We start from the raw sequence: 17,726 nt of genomic DNA, 5'->3' as shown, positions 1-17,726 counted from the left end.
TGATCCAAGGTGAGGTCTGCTCCTTGTGGCATGGGCGGCGGTGGCGTTGATATCATCATCCAAATCCAAATCGGCGGCGGCCTAAGAATCGCCCAAAAGTATACTACACAATTGAGCAAAGGAGTCGAACATCCAACAAATATATCGATACTTCATTTCTATTATCGATATCGAACTCGTTGTCGGTTATCGTCTTTGGGGAATTCCGAAAAACTTCTGGCAACTCTATCCATTACCATCGAAGGGTCTTGCAATTTGTTGAAAATTTTTTAGCTAAAAAACAAAGTTATTTAACAAAATGTTGGGCCGCAGCAGTGTAATTGCACGCAACTTCTCCCAGTCCATGGTCCGCTTTAGCGGCCATGGTGGTGTTCCCGGCGAGGTTAGTGTACAAAATTTGCGATTATTATGTCTGAGGTTACGTAATTGAATGTTGCAAACCATCCGTAATCCTTCACGGAGAATCAATGAAAATACAATGTATTCGTTTTATTATCCTTGCAGAATCTGCCCTTCAGTATACAGAACAAGTACCGTGTGACCGCCCTGTTCACCATCGGCTGCGTTCTTGGCTTTGGCTCGCCCTTCTTGATTGTCAGACATCAGCTGTTGAAGAAGTAAACTGAAGGAAGGTGCTCCGGCTCCGCCTACAACATACAAAAACAACAAATGTAAGTGGATTAGGAAAACTTCTGCAACACCAAGTAACACAACTTTTTATTTTCCTTATTTTAGATGCTATTTTGTCTGTTGGACCCGCTTAAATTATAAGTGTAAAGTGGAAACCCTAAATAAAGTTACCATAAAACTGTAGATCAACACTAGCCAAAATTGTTTCTATTTTCGTTGGGTTATAGTAGGCCTTGAGAAATATTTTTTGTGCTGGGCATATACGTTTCAGATTTTGTATTGGCCTGGCGAGAATTGAATTTATAGTTTTTGTAGTCAAAGAAATTAACATCATGTGGTCCGCACTAAGCCGTGTGGTTAATAAGATTCAAGCATCGCTACCATGTCGTTTTGCCGGTGGCTATGGTGGTGGATGTCCAGGAGTGGTGAGTAAGATGAACAGGATGACTTCCATTTGAGTTTTAATGTGAATTATTTATCAGAACCTGCCCTGGAGCAAGGGCATGCATAGTCCTATTCGTTTCACTATATTCTATGCAATTCTTGGAATTTTGGGATTTGGTGCGCCATGGTTGGTTGTACGCCATCAAATGCTTCGGGATGTTACTCTACCCGAACCGTGAGTAAAAAAAAAAAAAGAAGAAATACGGCGCTGGCCATATAAATCTAACTCTATACGATTTCAGTGTCTCCGAGGATGAGGCCGAAGCAGTTGTCGATGAGAATGAAAATAAGAAGTAAATAATTACCATATATTAATAAAAAGATTTTACTTTCTTGTTACTTGTTTCGGAGAGCATTGCACATTAAGAATTTTGTCTTTTTATTATTGTCACATATAATTTTGTTTTGCTCCGTTGGCATATAAAAAAATATACATTATTTCAGTACTAAATAAAAGTCCTTCCATTGGAGGACTTTTATCATAAACAATTGACGATCAAGGAAATTCGTTTAACTATTCAGACTAAGCCATTTGGCCTACAGCTCCTCTTTGCCATCGAAATCGTACTCGTCCTGAACGGGAGCTTCATCACAGTATTTGGCATGCTCGGAGCAAATTCTTATGTCCAAATCGCTGCCCACTTCTTCGGCTTGGAAGGCCTTTAGGAAAGCCTCTTCATGATCTTCCAAAATCTCATTACAAAAGTGACCCAAACTCTTGTTGAGATCGCCATCCTGAACGAAATCGACCAGCGATGATTCGGGATTCATTTTGCCATTGATAATCATTTTGAGCAGAGTAAATTTGCCATTGCTTTTGTAGGTGGCTTTTAAGTAATCATCCATTTTGTCACCTACATGAAGAATAATACCAATTAAAGGTTATGCTAATATGCTTTCTAAGAATTTACTTACAGATCTTTTCCATGAGCTCAGTAAGGAACATCTCGGATTTAATTAGGAGCACTCGCTTACTAATTGAATTTCCTTGAGCATCGAGACGAAAACCGCTGACATCCACCTTTTTATTGGCATCCTCCTTGGATATGGCTTCTTCCAGTTCTGTTACAACGGCCTTGCACACTTTAAATTTATAGAAAATAATTAATAATAATTCCAATTTGATTGTCAGTTGCCTGTTGCTCGACCTACCATGACATTTCACTTCCTTTGATGTGAAACTATAACCCTGGGCTAATGCCACCAGGCAGCAGATCAATAATGCCTTTGTTAACATATTTTATGTTAATTAAATTAAGTTAAGAATTGACAGGAATTGATTGGGATTCAAATTGAACCACGTCAGCAACTAACTGCAAGGTTGGCCTACGTTTTGAAAATGCGCGAAAAAGATAATGAGATTTTCGTTTTTGACTTTGCGATATATTTACTGGGCAAAAGCGACGTGGACGTTAGTGCTTAAATGTGAGTTCTAGTAAATCAAATCATTTAAATATGTTCTTAACTGAGGAGAGCGATTTAACAAAAATAACAACAAATAAACGTCGTTCTCAAAACAATGATGCCATATTTGTTGAAAGAGCTCTTCAAGAAAAATACCAAAACGATACATATCGACAGCAACTGACCATTTGGCGGGCGTTTGAAGTGTTTCATGTTTGCTTGCTCACTTTCGTTTTCCCTTGCATCTTCTTTCGATCTCACTCTTTCTTTAAGAATTCTCTCAGTATCTCTCTAGCTTAGACTTTGGTGTTCCTCTCTATAGAGGCCTAAGATTGTTTGTTCTACGCTGCCTGATAACTAAAGAGTGTCAGTTTAAATAAAGAATCATTCGCGTACGGATCGGGTTGGTTGATTTGCTAAAACGAAAACTGAAATAATTGAACAAATAAATAAAAAAGAGAAATACAAATGCAGAAAAGTAAATTATTTATCTTTGAGAAAAACAATGACAATTTTCCTGTAGTAAATTCTGCGCATTAATTTCTAAAATTTTATTTCTTTTATTAACAATTTTCATTACGAGTTCATCATATAATTGGCGTTAATTGAGTGTGTGTATGTGGTCGTGATCGTGTGCGGGGGCTGTGGTTGTGTCGTTTATTTAATTGATAAGAAAGAATTCCACATTACGAATGGAAAAAACGGAAATGCAGATAAAATTTTACACATTTCACCAAATAGTGCAATCACCTTATAAATTTGATTCTAAGTATGTGACCCATAACTGGAAGTTCTGAACTCGTGCGTCGTCAGCTGATAACAGCCTCCCGGGTCAGGCCCCATTATGTTTAGGAAACAAATATTCGCATGAATAAATTATGATTAAAAGTATCAAATTATTTTAAATGATCTTTCAACTTTGTATGAATTAATTTCATAATTAAGACACTTTATTAAGTTAGCTAGAGAATTATGAAATTTTCTTTCCCAGGGGTTAAACCAATATTTCAGTAGATTGAATGTTATCAGTGCCTTTTATTTCCAATATAAATACCTAAAAGATCACAAAAGATTACAAAAGACAGTAAAATATCCATGCCTTTACAGTCCAAAACGCAATCTGCCGAATTCGGCCATTATTTAATTGTATCCATAGAGAATTTTGCGACTTCAAAGGTTGCGAACTGGCACAGCTTAGAGCCACAGTTAATAACAGACAGAGGATTACCAGGAACTTCATTTTGTGTTCTTTGACCTAATTCCAAGCTATTGCTTCTACTATTTAAAATCCTTTATCAATCTACATGCATATTTATGCTCTTTTTTGTTTTATTTTTATACAAAATCATTATTAATTGTCAGAGTCGGATAATTCCCAAGGACCCAGTAAATTTATAAACTTTTTAGGAGAATATCATCCCAACTTCAATTAAAAAAAAAAAAATGGTTTTGCTGTTAAGATGGTGTCCTTTCATAAACTTTGGGCTTAAGTGTTCTTCTTTGCCTAATACACAAAATGCAGTATATGGAATGTTCGCACTGTGTTTTATTAAAAAAATATATTTTAGATTTCCTTATCTGCATTTACAAACAGATACAAAAACCCAATTTCGTACAAATGCCATTGTTAAATCCTTGTCTTGTACAGTCCAAAATGCAGTTTCCTGCATTCCAGTTATTATTTAAACGGAAGCATCCCGAACCTAATGACTCCAAAGTGTCCGATTTAGCACAGCTCAGAAACACAATCAAAAATAGACCAATGAATATCCAGAACTTCATTTTGATTTCAAATTGTGATTAGTACCAAGCTTTTTACTGTTTTTACTAAAAACTTTTTAGTCTTAAAGGTTCCAACTATAACTCTTTTATATAGGAGCCGCGGAATCTTTTTCGTTTCTTATTGATATTTATGCTAATTTAAAAAACAACTATTATTTACAGACACAAATTTAATGGGATATTAATGACTTTAAAATTTTTACAAAACTTAAACTTAAAACTTTTCTTGTTTTGCATTAAGGAAATCTGTTTAGTTTATTATAATTACGCCGGCTTGGGAGGTGACCTTTTTCTTTGTTTTTTCTGCTCAATTGATAACCAAAGATCTATGTAAAGGCAGAGTAAGCAAAATAAGTTAAAGACCATTTACCACATGCCTTTGCCGCCTGAAATTCTGAGTCGAGAAGAACATTTATTGGTCAATTAGGGTAACTCTTTTAAGGTAAACTTAAACACCTACATTTTCCCCGTTTTACTGTTCCAGATCTTTTCGAGACCACAAGTTTTAGTTAATTCCATTTAGTAGTACACTATGAAAGAAGGTTTTGTTTTCATAATTTCCATTTTATTTGCGGCAAATACAAGTCGCCTAGTCTTTGCAATAGCCACCACTGAATCCCTGGGCTAAGCTGTTTCTCTCCCTCGTAACTGACTGAGAATGGGATATCATAATTTGCAACAAACAGGATAACAATGTACTTTATTTCTGTCTTTGTAACTTGTTGCTGCTACCATCCAAACCATTTATATAGGAAACGTGGTATGCCTATTTATGCAAATTTTCTTACATTTTTTGAGCATTTTTTGTTAAAGTAAGTTTAATGGATTATTAATGACTTTTTGGCTCTTGGAAAGTAAAATAGAAAAAAGTTGTTAGAGGAATTAGGCGTACATATATCACATCTCTTAGTATTAACAGCTTAATCTTTTGCAGTATATCAAATAGGATACAAAATACAATTGATACCTAATCTCAATCACTTTAAAGTTTAAACGTACCTCAACGTTCCTAGTCTAGAAAATAAAATTGAAACCAATTCAACTTTAAATTACAACTCACTCAATTTTTTTTGTATGTGTTTCATAGATATTTTTCTCATTTTGTAGTCCTAGGGCCCTTTTCAAATCAGATTTCTTGCTAACAACAAGATTTTTAGTAGTTTTTTAGATAATCTTTCATTTATTCAAATATTTTGGATTTTAAAAGTACAATTTAAAAAATTTGTTATAATTGGTTCAATTAAATTTGAACAAGTTTAGGTTCTTGCCACTCTTATTTCACTTGCGGCAAATGCAAACGGCCTGGCTGTTGCAATAGCCACCTCTGTTACCTCTGGCCAGGCAATGGGCTGCACATACCGAGTGATTGACATTGAATTTGGAGAGCAGGTCACAGGTGGCACGTTTTTGGCGATAGTGGGTCTCCACGGATTCGTCTTTATCTTCCTTTACTTGGGATCCAGGGTAATCTTCCCTCACTTGGATAAGGGGTCGCACTCGGGCCTTTTCCTCACCAACTGGCTGAGCTTGGGACAGGCACATCATCATTGCCAATGTAACAAACAGGATAAGAACGCATTTCATTCTGATAATATTGTTGGATTATATTAATTTGGAATGATAGCAGCTAGACAACTGAATAGTCAACTTCCACCTGATTCGGTTTATATAGGAGTGAGATTCACTTAAGTTTTTATTGATTGAGTTTGACTCGTCACTCACTTTAAGGGTCTCCCATTCGTTGTTGAGTTTTTTTTTCTTTCATTCTCAGTATTCATGGGCACATCTCCCAATGGGGGATTTTATGTGAACGTGTCCAAGACTCAGTTCATATGTTTATAGGTATTGTCAGATGTACTCAGAAGTGTGGGTTTCCCCTCCTTGCAGGCTATTTGCAATCAAAAATTAAGAGATATGTTTGCATATTAAAAAATTTATAGATTGTGCGACAACAAAGTAAAAGTTATTTACTACTTAATTTATTTTTTTTTTGTGTTATCACTTATATGTGAAATAACCTTATGTAAGATTTTAATTATCAAAACTGTATCGAGATTCATAAATAATAGAAAATTTAATGAAAAAAATATTGGGATATTAACTTGATTTGATGGGGACAATCTCAAAGTGTATGTATGTAGTTAGGTAATGTACATGTGTATGTATGTATGAAATTATAAGGCAAAGTGTCTGATGTATTCTTCCTACTTATTCTTTACATGAAGAAATGCTTGATATAAATTAGGAATCCTGGAATATTTTAAGTGGGCTGAAAGAAAATCTTTAGTTATTTGTTTCTTGTTCTTCCTAAAAGTTCCAAGATTTTTGAAACAAGTTAAAATCCAAAAACGAAGCTATGCAGCATATTTTCGATTAAGGTATTAAGCATTAATTAAAGCAAAGTAATTTAAAAACTTCGATGAAAACTATTAAGTAATAAATAAGCATCTTTTTTGATTGAAAATATCTAAACAAAAAAAGTTTATTTATTTATAGAATTTTGTATAAATGTTAAGTCTTCCACTAAAGTTTTGCTATCTATTCGAGTTTTTACTCTTTTTTTTTAAATATATATATATACATATAATAATATGTATAATATATACATATATACATATTTTTTTTTTTCTTAGATTTCAAATCAAAAACTTCTTGTTTTCTAAGCATTCTTTCTGAAAGTCATATAGAAATTAATAAGAAATTATATACTTTGTTTCTTTAAAATTTCATAAGAAATTAAATGTTTCATTATTTTCGAATTTCATGCGATAAGATGAAATTTACTTTTTATTTTGTTGAAATGTGGTTTTTGAAATTCCGAGTGAGTTATTTGTAATCAACATTCTCACGAATTTTCGTCAAAATCGGCAGCTTTCCAACCTAAACTTGGTTGAGATTACGAGAATAGAGTCTTGCTTAAAATTTGCTTTCAAGTTTAAGTCATGAATTTACATTTTAAATCATTCTTTTGGAATGGAAATAATTATAATTATCTTTACACTATTAGAAACCTTTGTCAAATGCATTGCATTCCTACCCTTTTGCCTTTGCTTGCCCTTTTGCTTTCGCTTTCAATATTTTTATACACGATGCAAAATCAGAACACAATCTATACACATTTGCTCTATGGTTAAGATTCTATATAGTATAAGCCCATGTTTGAATGCTGGATACATTATTTTCGCTGATTTGAAACAAATGTTTGTATATAATTCATGCCTTGATTTTCCCAATAATTTTTTAATTGTACAACAAAAAAGAAAAAAAACGAAGACAGAGGCAGAAAATTGTAATGAGAAAATATACATTTTCTAATGAAAAAAAAAAGTTTCAACATATATGTAAACAAACAAGAATCACACAATGATTATTAGATGAGTGTGTGTGTGTGTGTGTGTGTGTGTGTGTGTATCTATATCTACATCTGCATCTGGCTTAGCCATGGACATAAGGGATCTCTTGGACTCGAGTGGCTTGCCCATTCCCTGGTATTGCCTGGTCTCTTTGCTATTTACCTTTTGTTATCGACCATGTTGTATGTTGAATTTGGCGTCATACTGTCTGGCAGTGGCCTATACACCGCTTCCCCCTCCCCCCTTATACGCCCCCCTACTGCGACCCAAAACATTATCTGTATAGCCCCTGGTTTCGGTCATAAAAGAAGACCACAAAAATAAACGTCCCAACAATGCAATGCTTAATGCAGTGGCATATCCCAGACAAGAGGCATCATGATCAAGAGGGGGTGGAATCATAACTCTATATACTTATATAAGAATACTAGCTCAGTAGTTGGGATCTTGCCAAAACTGAGTTACATTCCAAAACTCTTAATAACTATGGCTTCTTGAATTGTCCTATAATGTATTATATTTTATATTGAAAATTTGATTTTTCAAGGGGTTTCTCTTCAGTTCTTACATGAAATCTCCAGAATTCCTTCTTATTCAGAGAGAATATAGCTTGGATCTTATAGTATTAGTTTCACAACATGGATGAAAATTTCTTTAAATGATGGATTTTGAAAGTTTTTGAAAATATCCTTATGCATGGCTGATAGGCTGATTGGACACCCCTTTTGATTGGACGCCCCTGACATAAGAGGCCGAGACAGAGGCAAGGCTTTTGCCGTCAGAATGTCTGGCAGGTTTCACATCGACCAACGACGACGACGACAGACTGAGAGACCGAGACCGGCCGGTGATTCCACTTGAACAGCGGGCTCTATAAATCACAGGGGCCCCGAGACAGGAGCAACCACAGTATATAGCTCACGTTTTTCCTTTTTGTTTTTTGTCTCTCTCTCCTTTACTTAACGTTTTTCTTCTTCTCAGCCTTTTGCTACTTGCCGCTTGCCACAGCTGGGCCATAGTCAGTAGAAGATCGCTGTCGACGACGACGACGACGATGATGATGATGATGACGATCCCACCAAAAAGTAAATGTGCCTGTGCCTCTTTAAAGCCACTCTATTAACAAAAAGGGTATATCAGTATTTAAGATCGATTTCTTTATCCAAGTATGAAAAGGGGAAAGTAAGGGGCACATTCCTTAATTTGATCCTTTTTACTTTAAAGGGATCGGAATTATATGATTGAGAAGGTGCACTTCTTTTCATAGGGTATATCATTTTCGATACCTACAAAAGTTGGCTTGATCTTCAGGTTTTGTTTTGTGTTTTTTTGTGTTTTTGTTTTAGGTGAGGGGCAACCTCTTGAGATACACAAAGGAAGATAAATTTCACACTCATGCACACACAGACACACACACACACACACACACTTGAATAGCAGTTCATGTTGACGATCGACGCTTCGACCAAGAGACCATAAGACCAAAAAGACCAACACTTCGGCTCTTTTTGCTGTCCAGTTCTTTCAGAAAGAAAAAGATAAGATATGCCAGAGACAGGCCAGACATTGTGGCGACAATGTCGATTTCCAATCCCATCTACTTCTCTCTCTATCTCACTCTATCTCTCTCTGTCTCTCAGAGTCTCTGCTTCTCTCTCTCTCTCTCTCTGTGTGAGTGTCTCTGTTAGTGTTTTTTTTCGTGCTCTCCTGTGCACTGCTTGCTTGGGTTTTTCAGTTAGTTGTATCTGAAACTTTGAAACGGACGGTTCGAATTTTTGTTCAATTATTTCAGTTGGCTTTATACACAATTCAACAATTTTCACGAAACCACAAAAAAAAAAACAGAAGCAAAAAAAAGAAAAGAAAAAAAATATTCAACATTTTTCCCATACACATATAAAGCAGAAATCCATTATATAAACACCCATACTATACCATATCACATCAACAACAAGTTCCTATAAATAGCCTATGGAAATCAAACAAACAAAAAATAAGGAAAAAAGTGCCGAATTCAAATTGTGCGAAATTATAATATACATATTTCAATCTATAATGTTAACCACTTAAAAACATTCTCAATAAAAAAATCAAAAAAACCAACAAAAATTGAAATCAATCTAAACTGTTGAATTGCATTAGTGGACCAATCTTTGGATAGATTTTTGGTTTTATATTTTGGCGTATGTAAAATGTGGCTAAGATGTCTATTTTCGATATTATTCCTTGGTATGGTGGTAATGACTGAAGCTGGCATCAAGATGGCCGATAAGGATCACCATCAACAGGAGTCAACGACGGTAAGTGTTAAATTTCGTGCTTGGAGTTTCTTTCACTTGTAGTGCAAATCCCAGGAAAACACTTGAATATTCCAGGTATTAAAAGAAGAAAGACCAAAAGTTAATTCAGCATTTAAGCTGCAGATACATGAGGTTTCTTCCTCTGTTTTTTTTTTTCTTCTTGGTCTTGGGTCCATGTGCGCATGCGCGTCGTCATCGTGTTGTTCTGTTGCCGCCGCGCTGTCTGCCACAACCCAAAACCGCCAACTTCTTCGGCCTCTTTGGGGTTTTTTAAATACCCTGTAGTACCACTTGGGATAATGAAGGGTATATCAAGAGCATTCAAATTTGAACAACAAACAAAGAATCTGCGGAGTTCATTTTCTTAAAACAATGCCTATACTAGTAAACTAATTGTAAGATCGAAAAACGCAGCCAAACTGATAGAAAGTTGCAGTGTTATATTGTTTTGAATGTGAATCAACGCCCTAGAGAAACTATGGTATGAATCCCTTGAAAACATACTCGCGTCCCTATATAAACTATCTATCATTATATTAGAGTTTCATTCTGCTCATGTTGTAGTTCTCCGCTCTCTTTAATCGTAAGATCCATCTAGGGTTCTATTTTGAATATGTTAAATAAATTTTAGACTCTCGAAAGAGCAAGCATATGGTCAAAAGATGAAGAAGTTCGTAGATCCCCAGAACTAGCAGGATCTCTAATCAACAGACTTTGCTTAACACCGTAAAATTGTTTTAACATATTTTTACCGTAATCAGATGTGAAGTCTTAAAGGGAAATAAAGAAAGTTCGCTACTCAAAAAAACAAAAGAGCAATTGATAAAATTTTGAAATCCTACTTCGTATTTTTCACCCAAATAACCCAAAGTTTCCCATTCCAAAATGAAGTCATAGATTCACCGCTGACTTTAAAATAGTTGAGAATCACAAGTAGTGGAATACTTGAGATTATTTGATAAGGATTTCACTTAGGACTTAATAAATATGGATACATCATGTGAAAATATCCTACAGATGCAATATCTATCTAAAGTTCTTTTCGATATAGGGTACTTTAAAGCCGACAATCCCAACATAATGTACGGATTTCTTTTGTGTAATTTTTTTTTTCGTTTTCCGTTTCATCTGTCCGACGAACGAACGTGTTTTATCCAAAGCAAAAAAAAATAAATATGTTTTATATACATATATATATGTAAGGAAAGAACAGAAAATGGTCACAAGTCAAAAGCGTTTTGGCTGGGTTCCCCCTACCAAAAAAAAAAAAAAACCCATGATGGCAACCCCAGCTCAAGCCCTTCTTTACCTTAAGTTGGACTCGGATTTTGCCATTGCCTGGCTGTCTGCCTGCCTGCCTGAAAGCCAGCCTTATGACCATGATCATGATGATGATGATGAAGATGCTGATGACGATGATGATGACAAAGTGTGAAGAAGTATTTAAAGTCTTGTTCTTGTTCTGTGAGTTGCGGCTGTGGATTGGGGCTCGTTTCGACTTTTTGTTGTTGTTGTTGTTGAGAGCGTGAGAACTGTCAGTCAATAATTTTGTCGTTATCTGGTAACAATCCTTGAGCTGTCTCTGTGTCCCTCTTTTCATTTATAATTTGTGGCCACAAGGTACAGGGTGACTCCGTTTGTCTTAATGATATATATACAACACACACACACAATATACATATACATATAAATATATATACGTAAGTATGAACATTCAGACACGTTCTGGGATAACGCCCTATTTCGATTTTGCCATTTGCATTTTCAATTAGACAATTCACATGTTATTGGCGCCGCATTTCGATGCGATTGGTGATTGATGGGCATATCTACCCCCCCACAACCAATACAACTACATACATACATATACATATAAGTGGCTATAAGATGCCATGCCCCAATACTTATTCCAAAGAATCCAAAGCTCTGCTGATACAGCATTTCATATACATACATATATCTATATTGTATAGTATTCATATTAATGTCTGTTCTGTTTCATTTGCCATTTCATATGTATAAGTACATATCTGTTCCATTATTGTTTATAGTTGCATATATACATATGTATATATGTATATATATTCTTTTGATATCTGTCCAAAGACAGAGTCACCGTCACCTGCCGTCACCTGTCCGCTCCAATTACCAGCCAGCGCGTGCTCTAGGAGTAACAAAAACTCAAGAGGAAAGGTAGGGCAAGGTGGCTTGCCTCGAAATCGAAGTGTTTACATAGGTACACAAATACATACACAAATACACATATGTACATCAGATACACCTGTACAAAATGAGATAAGCCAATTGGGAGGGCAATCATTAATAATGTTTAACATTTTCTCTGGGCTACTGGTTTTTGTTTTGTTAAACAAACTTTATCGTATTGTCTCGAAACTCTATCAATATTATTGAGCAGATTCTACAGATTTTACAGTTTATTTAGTTAAATTTGAAAAAGGTTTAAATTAATATAGAAGAATTTTGTACTTTTTTCTGGTTTCACTTTCAATCATTGTTTATGTCATTGTTTTATTCAACTTTGCCTAAAGATGTTACTTAATTTTCTTTTGCTCTATCAGCAAGTTTCAGAATACTTATGCTGAATGAAAGTAAAATAATATACAACTAGGTATGCTTCGATTAAAAAAAATTGGCTGATTTTGAATTTTAAAATATGTGAACAGATGAAAATCGAGGAAATCATACAGTTCTTGTGCGATGTTTAAAAAAAACTTTAAAATGGGTTACAATTCTTTCCATTGACACTTTATACATAAGATATTCATACATATAATATATTGAACGATTACATTTACCTATATGACAAACTATACAATGGCCGATCTAGGCATATGAAAAAAGGGGGAAAATCATCCACCAAAGTATGCAATAGGCAATCGACATTATTTGAAGAGACTTAGGCATATGAAAAGGGATCTTTTGAAGGAACTGACTTCTTTACTTCGTGTAAAAATCAAAAAACAATGTTTGTAAATCGTACCATTTGGTACCGTTACAAACATACTTGTTTAGGTGGCAATTTTTTCGACCTTTCTTACCTTTCGCCATAAAATATACTACTAGCAAATATCACTAAAATACATATATAGGATTTAAATCATATCTACTATTTGGACACAGCTATGAAATTATGATTTAACTCTTTGGAATTCTCAAAAAAGATAATCTAAAGCCTGTTAAACCCTAAACGCCATAGTCATTTTAGTTATCCATTTGGAAACGTTCTTTGAGTTAGGTTTGTTTTGTTTATAAAAAAATTAATAGAAAACACTGTTATTTTTATAAAGTTATATGTTTGAATATATTTTGTTCGGGAAACGAATTTCAGGCATTCAATTTATCGATTTTTAACTATTATTAGCTTTGATTTCGTGATTGATGTACCGTAAATATCGTCAATGTCTATATGACCTATTATTAATTAAAAATTAAAGATGTGTTAAATCAAAAAGAGATATAAGAATAAATCAGATATTGCGTAAACTTTAGTTTTTGTGTTAATTAGTTAACTAAATAACAAAATATAATTATTCTAAATATAGCCAGAGCCATAATGTCTTTCAAGAATAAAGATGACTGGATTATCTCTAGAATTTAATCCATAATTTTTGATTATTTTTTTACTTTTCTTAAATTTTCTTTAAAGTTTAAATTCCAGGTATAAAAACTAACCAAAGTGCTTACTAACATTTCGTATAAAGATTTTCACAAAATTTGCATTTATTAATAGCAAAGACTTCAAATACTTAGTTGCTTATCAACTTGACTTTACAAAGTATCAGTGGTCTACCTGACAAGGCAAATTTACACACACCCGAAAAAATGTGTAGCTAATCAGATGCAAAGGCGTTTTCACTTTTCAATCGCAACGAAAATGAAAACTAATTAATGTCCAAATTATTACAACAAATTGGTGACAAGATTGCTAAGCAATCGTTGTTTTTGTTTTCTGCTATTTTGTTTCTCTTGATTTGCCCAAACACATACAAAAAGAGATATATACATACATATGTGTGTATGTATCAAATATATATATATAACTCACCGATTTTTGTAGGCTAAACGAGAATTTGCGCACTCAGCAACAGACCAAGTCGCATTGCCACCGACTTGGAAGCCGGTGGAGCTCGAGACAGAGCCAGTTGGTCGACAGACTACATTCGGGTGCCAGTGCCATAATTTTTGGTCGGTATTTGGTTTTTTTTTTTCGTCAAGTGGGAGGAAGGTGGCAGGTGGCAGGTGTAAGGAGAAGGGGTGGCGTATTTTCACTTATGGGTTCTCGTATTCGCGATGCCAGTCAAGTTATGGCCTGACAACTTTGATTTTCATACTTATTAGCCATGTCCAGGTTATTTCATTCGTATTCAAGTCAACATCAAGAGAGTCTGTCGGCCCAGACGTTGCCGCGAAGCTTGGCCGTAAATGTAATAAATCATTTTACGCGTGTTTGATTCGGGTGAGGGGAACACATGAAGGGAGGGGGTTGTGGGTCCAACATACAAAATGCTTCAAATTCTCAGTTGACACCTTCTCTATACTTTGGCCTTACAGACACTATCGCTTACGCTATCCAAATGTGCCGCCAAATTGGGGGAATGCGACGAACGAGAGGGTCCTGTCTGTGGTACCGACGATCAGACCTATCCCACACGTTGTCATCTATTGAGAGTCCAGTGTAGTGGCCATCAAGTGAGCCTTAAATATCGCGGTTTCTGCAAGGGTAAGTTATCGAATACTCCAGGGTTTCCATGTTTAATTATAATTATCCTTCTTTTTCCACTCAGCCTGCCTGGAGGCTCGGCAGTATTCACGCCGACAATTGGCACGTAATCCCCAATATTTTGTGCCACGTTGTCGCCGTGATGGCACCTTTGCTGCCATGCAATGTCTGGGGGAAACTGGCTGCTGGTGCAGCGATCATTTGGGCAGACCCATAGAGAATACCTCAACCTCATCGCTGCGCTCGAAGCCCAAGTGCCGTGCCTATAGGCGCAATACACGTCGTCGTTCGCCCACACGTCTAGTGAATCCTGTGCCCTCGGATTCCAGTGAGACTGAGGCTGGTGCTACTGCAGCTCATCGTGCCTGCAGCAAGGCGGATCGTTTGGCCTTCAATGATCAATTGATCGAAATCTTTCGCAGTGAATACTTACGCTCTGCGTCTGTACGCGATCAGCGGCCTACGGATGCAGATGTTTTGGATTGGAAATTCATCCAATTGGATGCGAATAACAATCAAAAGCTGGACAGGCATGAAGTTCGTGAGCTGAAGAAGCTTGTTAAGAGGGTGAGTTTTGAGTCCAAGCCCATTTCTCCTGCATGTCTCAATTCTTAAACTGTTTTGTATGCACAGGCAGTGAAGCCTAGACGATGTGGACGTGCTTTTGGCAAGTATTGTGATGTCGACAAAGACGAGAGTCTGAATTCGCTGGAGTGGAGCACTTGCCTATCCAAAGATGGCAATAATCGTGAGTTCAAAAACGATCTATTTACAAAAACTAATCTCTTACTGCACATTAAACTAACATTAACTGTAGATTTAGTGTAGATAAAGGAGAAATGGGCAAAATTTAGACCCTAAAGTATGCAATATTAAAGTTTGGAAAATGTTCTGAAGCTAAAAACTGGTTCTTTTCTTTCAAACTATGCCGAAAACTTACAAAAAATGATTTTTTCTATTGTCTATTGCATACTTTAGGGGGTAAATGTGCCTTATTTCACTAGACCTCCTTTAGTTTGATTGTAATTTACGTCGCCCATTAGTTGGCATTATTTATAGATCATGGAAGCATTACTATATAAAAATTTGAATAATTAATCGATTCAATTACAAATTGATTCATTCATTGTATTCATTTGTTTGTATATGTGTTGTATGTATGTATGCAGGTAATGTGGCTGTCTCCATTTTAAATGGTACCACCATAACGATAATGACAACTCCAAATCCAAATCGCCAAAACCATTATCAATTGCACTCAACAACCATAATGCATCCGAAACATGATCATACCAATACGAATATCATTGGCGGCAGTTCCGGCAGCATTTTACATACATCCCATGATGATGCAACTGGCAGTTCATTGGAGCATGGTGATACCGATATGGAGACTGAGGATAACTATGATGATGGCACTGGCACTGGCAGCATTGGCGAGGACGATGATGATATGACCTTACCCAGTTTTCCACATTCACGCACATCTCTTAACGATAGTACGTAAATGTTGGGTTTAGTTACAAACTAACCAATAAGTAATCCATTTCATTACCATTTGGCATGCTTCCAAAAGGGCAGAATAGAAATAGAGTCTATGCTAATGCCCATTTCTTCACAGTATTGAATTCCAAAACGTCTGCAGAAACGACAAATAACGAAAACGAGGGTGAGACCAATTGTTGGACAGATCAAACTGTGGCCCTAGAGGAGCAGAGTGTAAGTGTAACCCCCTCTCCATCTCTAATGACTTGTTTTAATGGCTGATCCTTTAGCATGGTGGCAAAAGTGTACTCTATGTTCCCGAATGTATGCCCGATGGACGTTATCAGCGTGAGCAATGCTATCATTCTACACCATATTGTTGGTGTGTCAACGAGGACACGGGCAAACATATTCCAGGCACTTCGGTAAAGAATCAGCGACCCCAATGCGATGTGGTTAGTGCTGTGCGACCCATGAAAGGTTGTCCGGAGCCACGTAAAACGCAGTTTCTCAAAGAGTTGAAAGATTTCCTCAATACTCAACTTTTGCCAAGAGGCAACACGGGGTAAGCTTCTCTTTTGTTTACTTAAGTAAATCAAAAATTTATATCATGCTTCATTCTTTCAATCGAAGCTCCGATACAACCATTTGGAAGTCAGAAGATGAACGTATTGCCACTTTAAGTTTTGTATTTCTGGACAAGAATAAAAACAAATCATGGGAGCGCAAAGAATGGAAAGTCTTTCGTGAATTGGTCACCAGTGCCAGGTGGGTTAACATCTCTTATCAGACAGTTTAAAGATAGAAAACAAAATTCGAAATTTTTCAGAAATTTGGGTAAATGTGGCAAAAAGATGCCACGCTACTGTGATGTGAATGGTGACAAGAAGATCTCGTTGTCCGAGTGGCTAGACTGTCTGCAATCCCAGAAAACAGAGAGTGCCACCACAGCAAAGCCGGCGCAGTCAAGTGAGTTTCTCTAAACATCAGAGATTTCTATATCCTATATATCCTTGTTTTTTACAGATGAGACAGCCACTGTGCGACTCCATGGATCAAATCCATTGGAGCAATATCTTAAAGATTAGTTTTTAAAATGTTTGTTTTTAAAGTATTTTTTTTTTTTAATTAATAATTTTTTACTGTGCAGCTGCTCCTACTCATTAGTTAGATGTCGTCGTGCCATGTCAAAAAACTTTTCACACACACACGCATGCACCCACACCTACACACACTCACACACACGCCTACACACACATTCCTATCATTTAGATTCTAAAACTTACATTGTGTGTATGTAATTACTAATTAGTGTTGTATATATTAATTCGATATAAATTGTCTAAGTTAAGTTTATAATAATAAAACAAAAAAAAATTTTTATAAATGATTTCTGATTTTAATATTTTTGAAATTCGTAACGATTGTTTATATATATAAACTGTACAATAAAGTAATCGGGGATATTGATATCACAGAAAACACAGACTCAATCTATTGGAACGGATTGTATGTACATAGATGTTCCTTAGAAGTTATAACTTTTATTTTTTTTTTGTTTACAAAATTTAAAGCTTTATTTTGCCA

At 35.7% G+C, this 17,726-nt stretch overlaps 5 protein-coding genes across 8 annotated transcripts; 3 read left to right on the top strand and 2 right to left on the bottom strand.

Moving 5' to 3' along the window:
• The first annotated feature begins 234 nt into the window (after window positions 1-234).
• LOC6640467 (cytochrome c oxidase subunit 7C, mitochondrial) lies at window positions 235-824 on the top strand. The gene is made up of 3 exons (XM_002063487.4): window positions 235-382; window positions 505-671; window positions 736-824. The coding sequence occupies exons 1-2, from the start codon at window positions 299-301 to the stop codon at window positions 619-621; spliced, it is 201 nt and encodes a 66-aa protein (XP_002063523.1). The 5' UTR covers window positions 235-298; the 3' UTR covers window positions 622-671; window positions 736-824.
• Window positions 825-884: 60 nt separating this feature from the next.
• Window positions 885-1,440, top strand: LOC111519853. The gene is made up of 3 exons (XM_023182113.2): window positions 885-1,055; window positions 1,113-1,249; window positions 1,317-1,440. Exons 1-3 carry the CDS (start codon window positions 963-965, stop codon window positions 1,369-1,371), a joined length of 285 nt encoding a protein of 94 aa, XP_023037881.1. The 5' UTR covers window positions 885-962; the 3' UTR covers window positions 1,372-1,440.
• On the bottom strand, window positions 1,404-2,582 carry LOC6640469 (protein seele). The gene is made up of 3 exons (XM_002063489.4): window positions 2,227-2,582; window positions 1,990-2,157; window positions 1,404-1,928 (listed from the first exon to the last, which is right to left on the bottom strand). The coding sequence occupies exons 1-3, from the start codon at window positions 2,309-2,311 to the stop codon at window positions 1,612-1,614; spliced, it is 570 nt and encodes a 189-aa protein (XP_002063525.1). The 5' UTR covers window positions 2,312-2,582; the 3' UTR covers window positions 1,404-1,611.
• A 2,870-nt stretch (window positions 2,583-5,452) lies between these two features.
• On the bottom strand, window positions 5,453-5,900 carry LOC6640490 (defensin). The gene has a single exon (XM_002063490.4). It carries the CDS (start codon window positions 5,842-5,844, stop codon window positions 5,539-5,541), a length of 306 nt encoding a protein of 101 aa, XP_002063526.1. The 5' UTR covers window positions 5,845-5,900; the 3' UTR covers window positions 5,453-5,538.
• A 3,448-nt stretch (window positions 5,901-9,348) lies between these two features.
• LOC6640491 (SPARC-related modular calcium-binding protein 2) lies at window positions 9,349-17,526 on the top strand. Of its 4 annotated transcripts, none has more exons than XM_023182161.2 (10): window positions 9,353-9,913; window positions 14,486-14,654; window positions 14,719-15,221; window positions 15,288-15,402; window positions 15,824-16,153; window positions 16,276-16,373; window positions 16,430-16,704; window positions 16,773-16,907; window positions 16,969-17,108; window positions 17,166-17,526. In XM_023182161.2, exons 1-10 carry the CDS (start codon window positions 9,806-9,808, stop codon window positions 17,225-17,227), a joined length of 1,935 nt encoding a protein of 644 aa, XP_023037929.1. In that variant the 5' UTR covers window positions 9,353-9,805; the 3' UTR covers window positions 17,228-17,526. The 4 variants fall into 4 exon arrangements, with proteins under 4 accessions (XP_023037930.1, XP_023037929.1, XP_023037928.1 ...); XM_023182160.2 differs by having other exon boundaries at window positions 16,231-16,373; XM_002063491.4 differs by lacking the exon at window positions 15,824-16,153 and having other exon boundaries at window positions 9,354-9,913.
• Window positions 17,527-17,726: the final 200 nt, after the last annotated feature.

Source organism: Drosophila willistoni, assembly GCF_018902025.1.
Source record: "Drosophila willistoni isolate 14030-0811.24 chromosome 2L unlocalized genomic scaffold, UCI_dwil_1.1 Seg196, whole genome shotgun sequence".
NCBI lineage: Eukaryota > Metazoa > Arthropoda > Insecta > Diptera > Drosophilidae > Drosophila > Drosophila willistoni.
The sequence above is the reverse complement of the archived record's forward strand: the minus strand, read 5'-3'. Positions and strand labels throughout refer to the sequence as shown.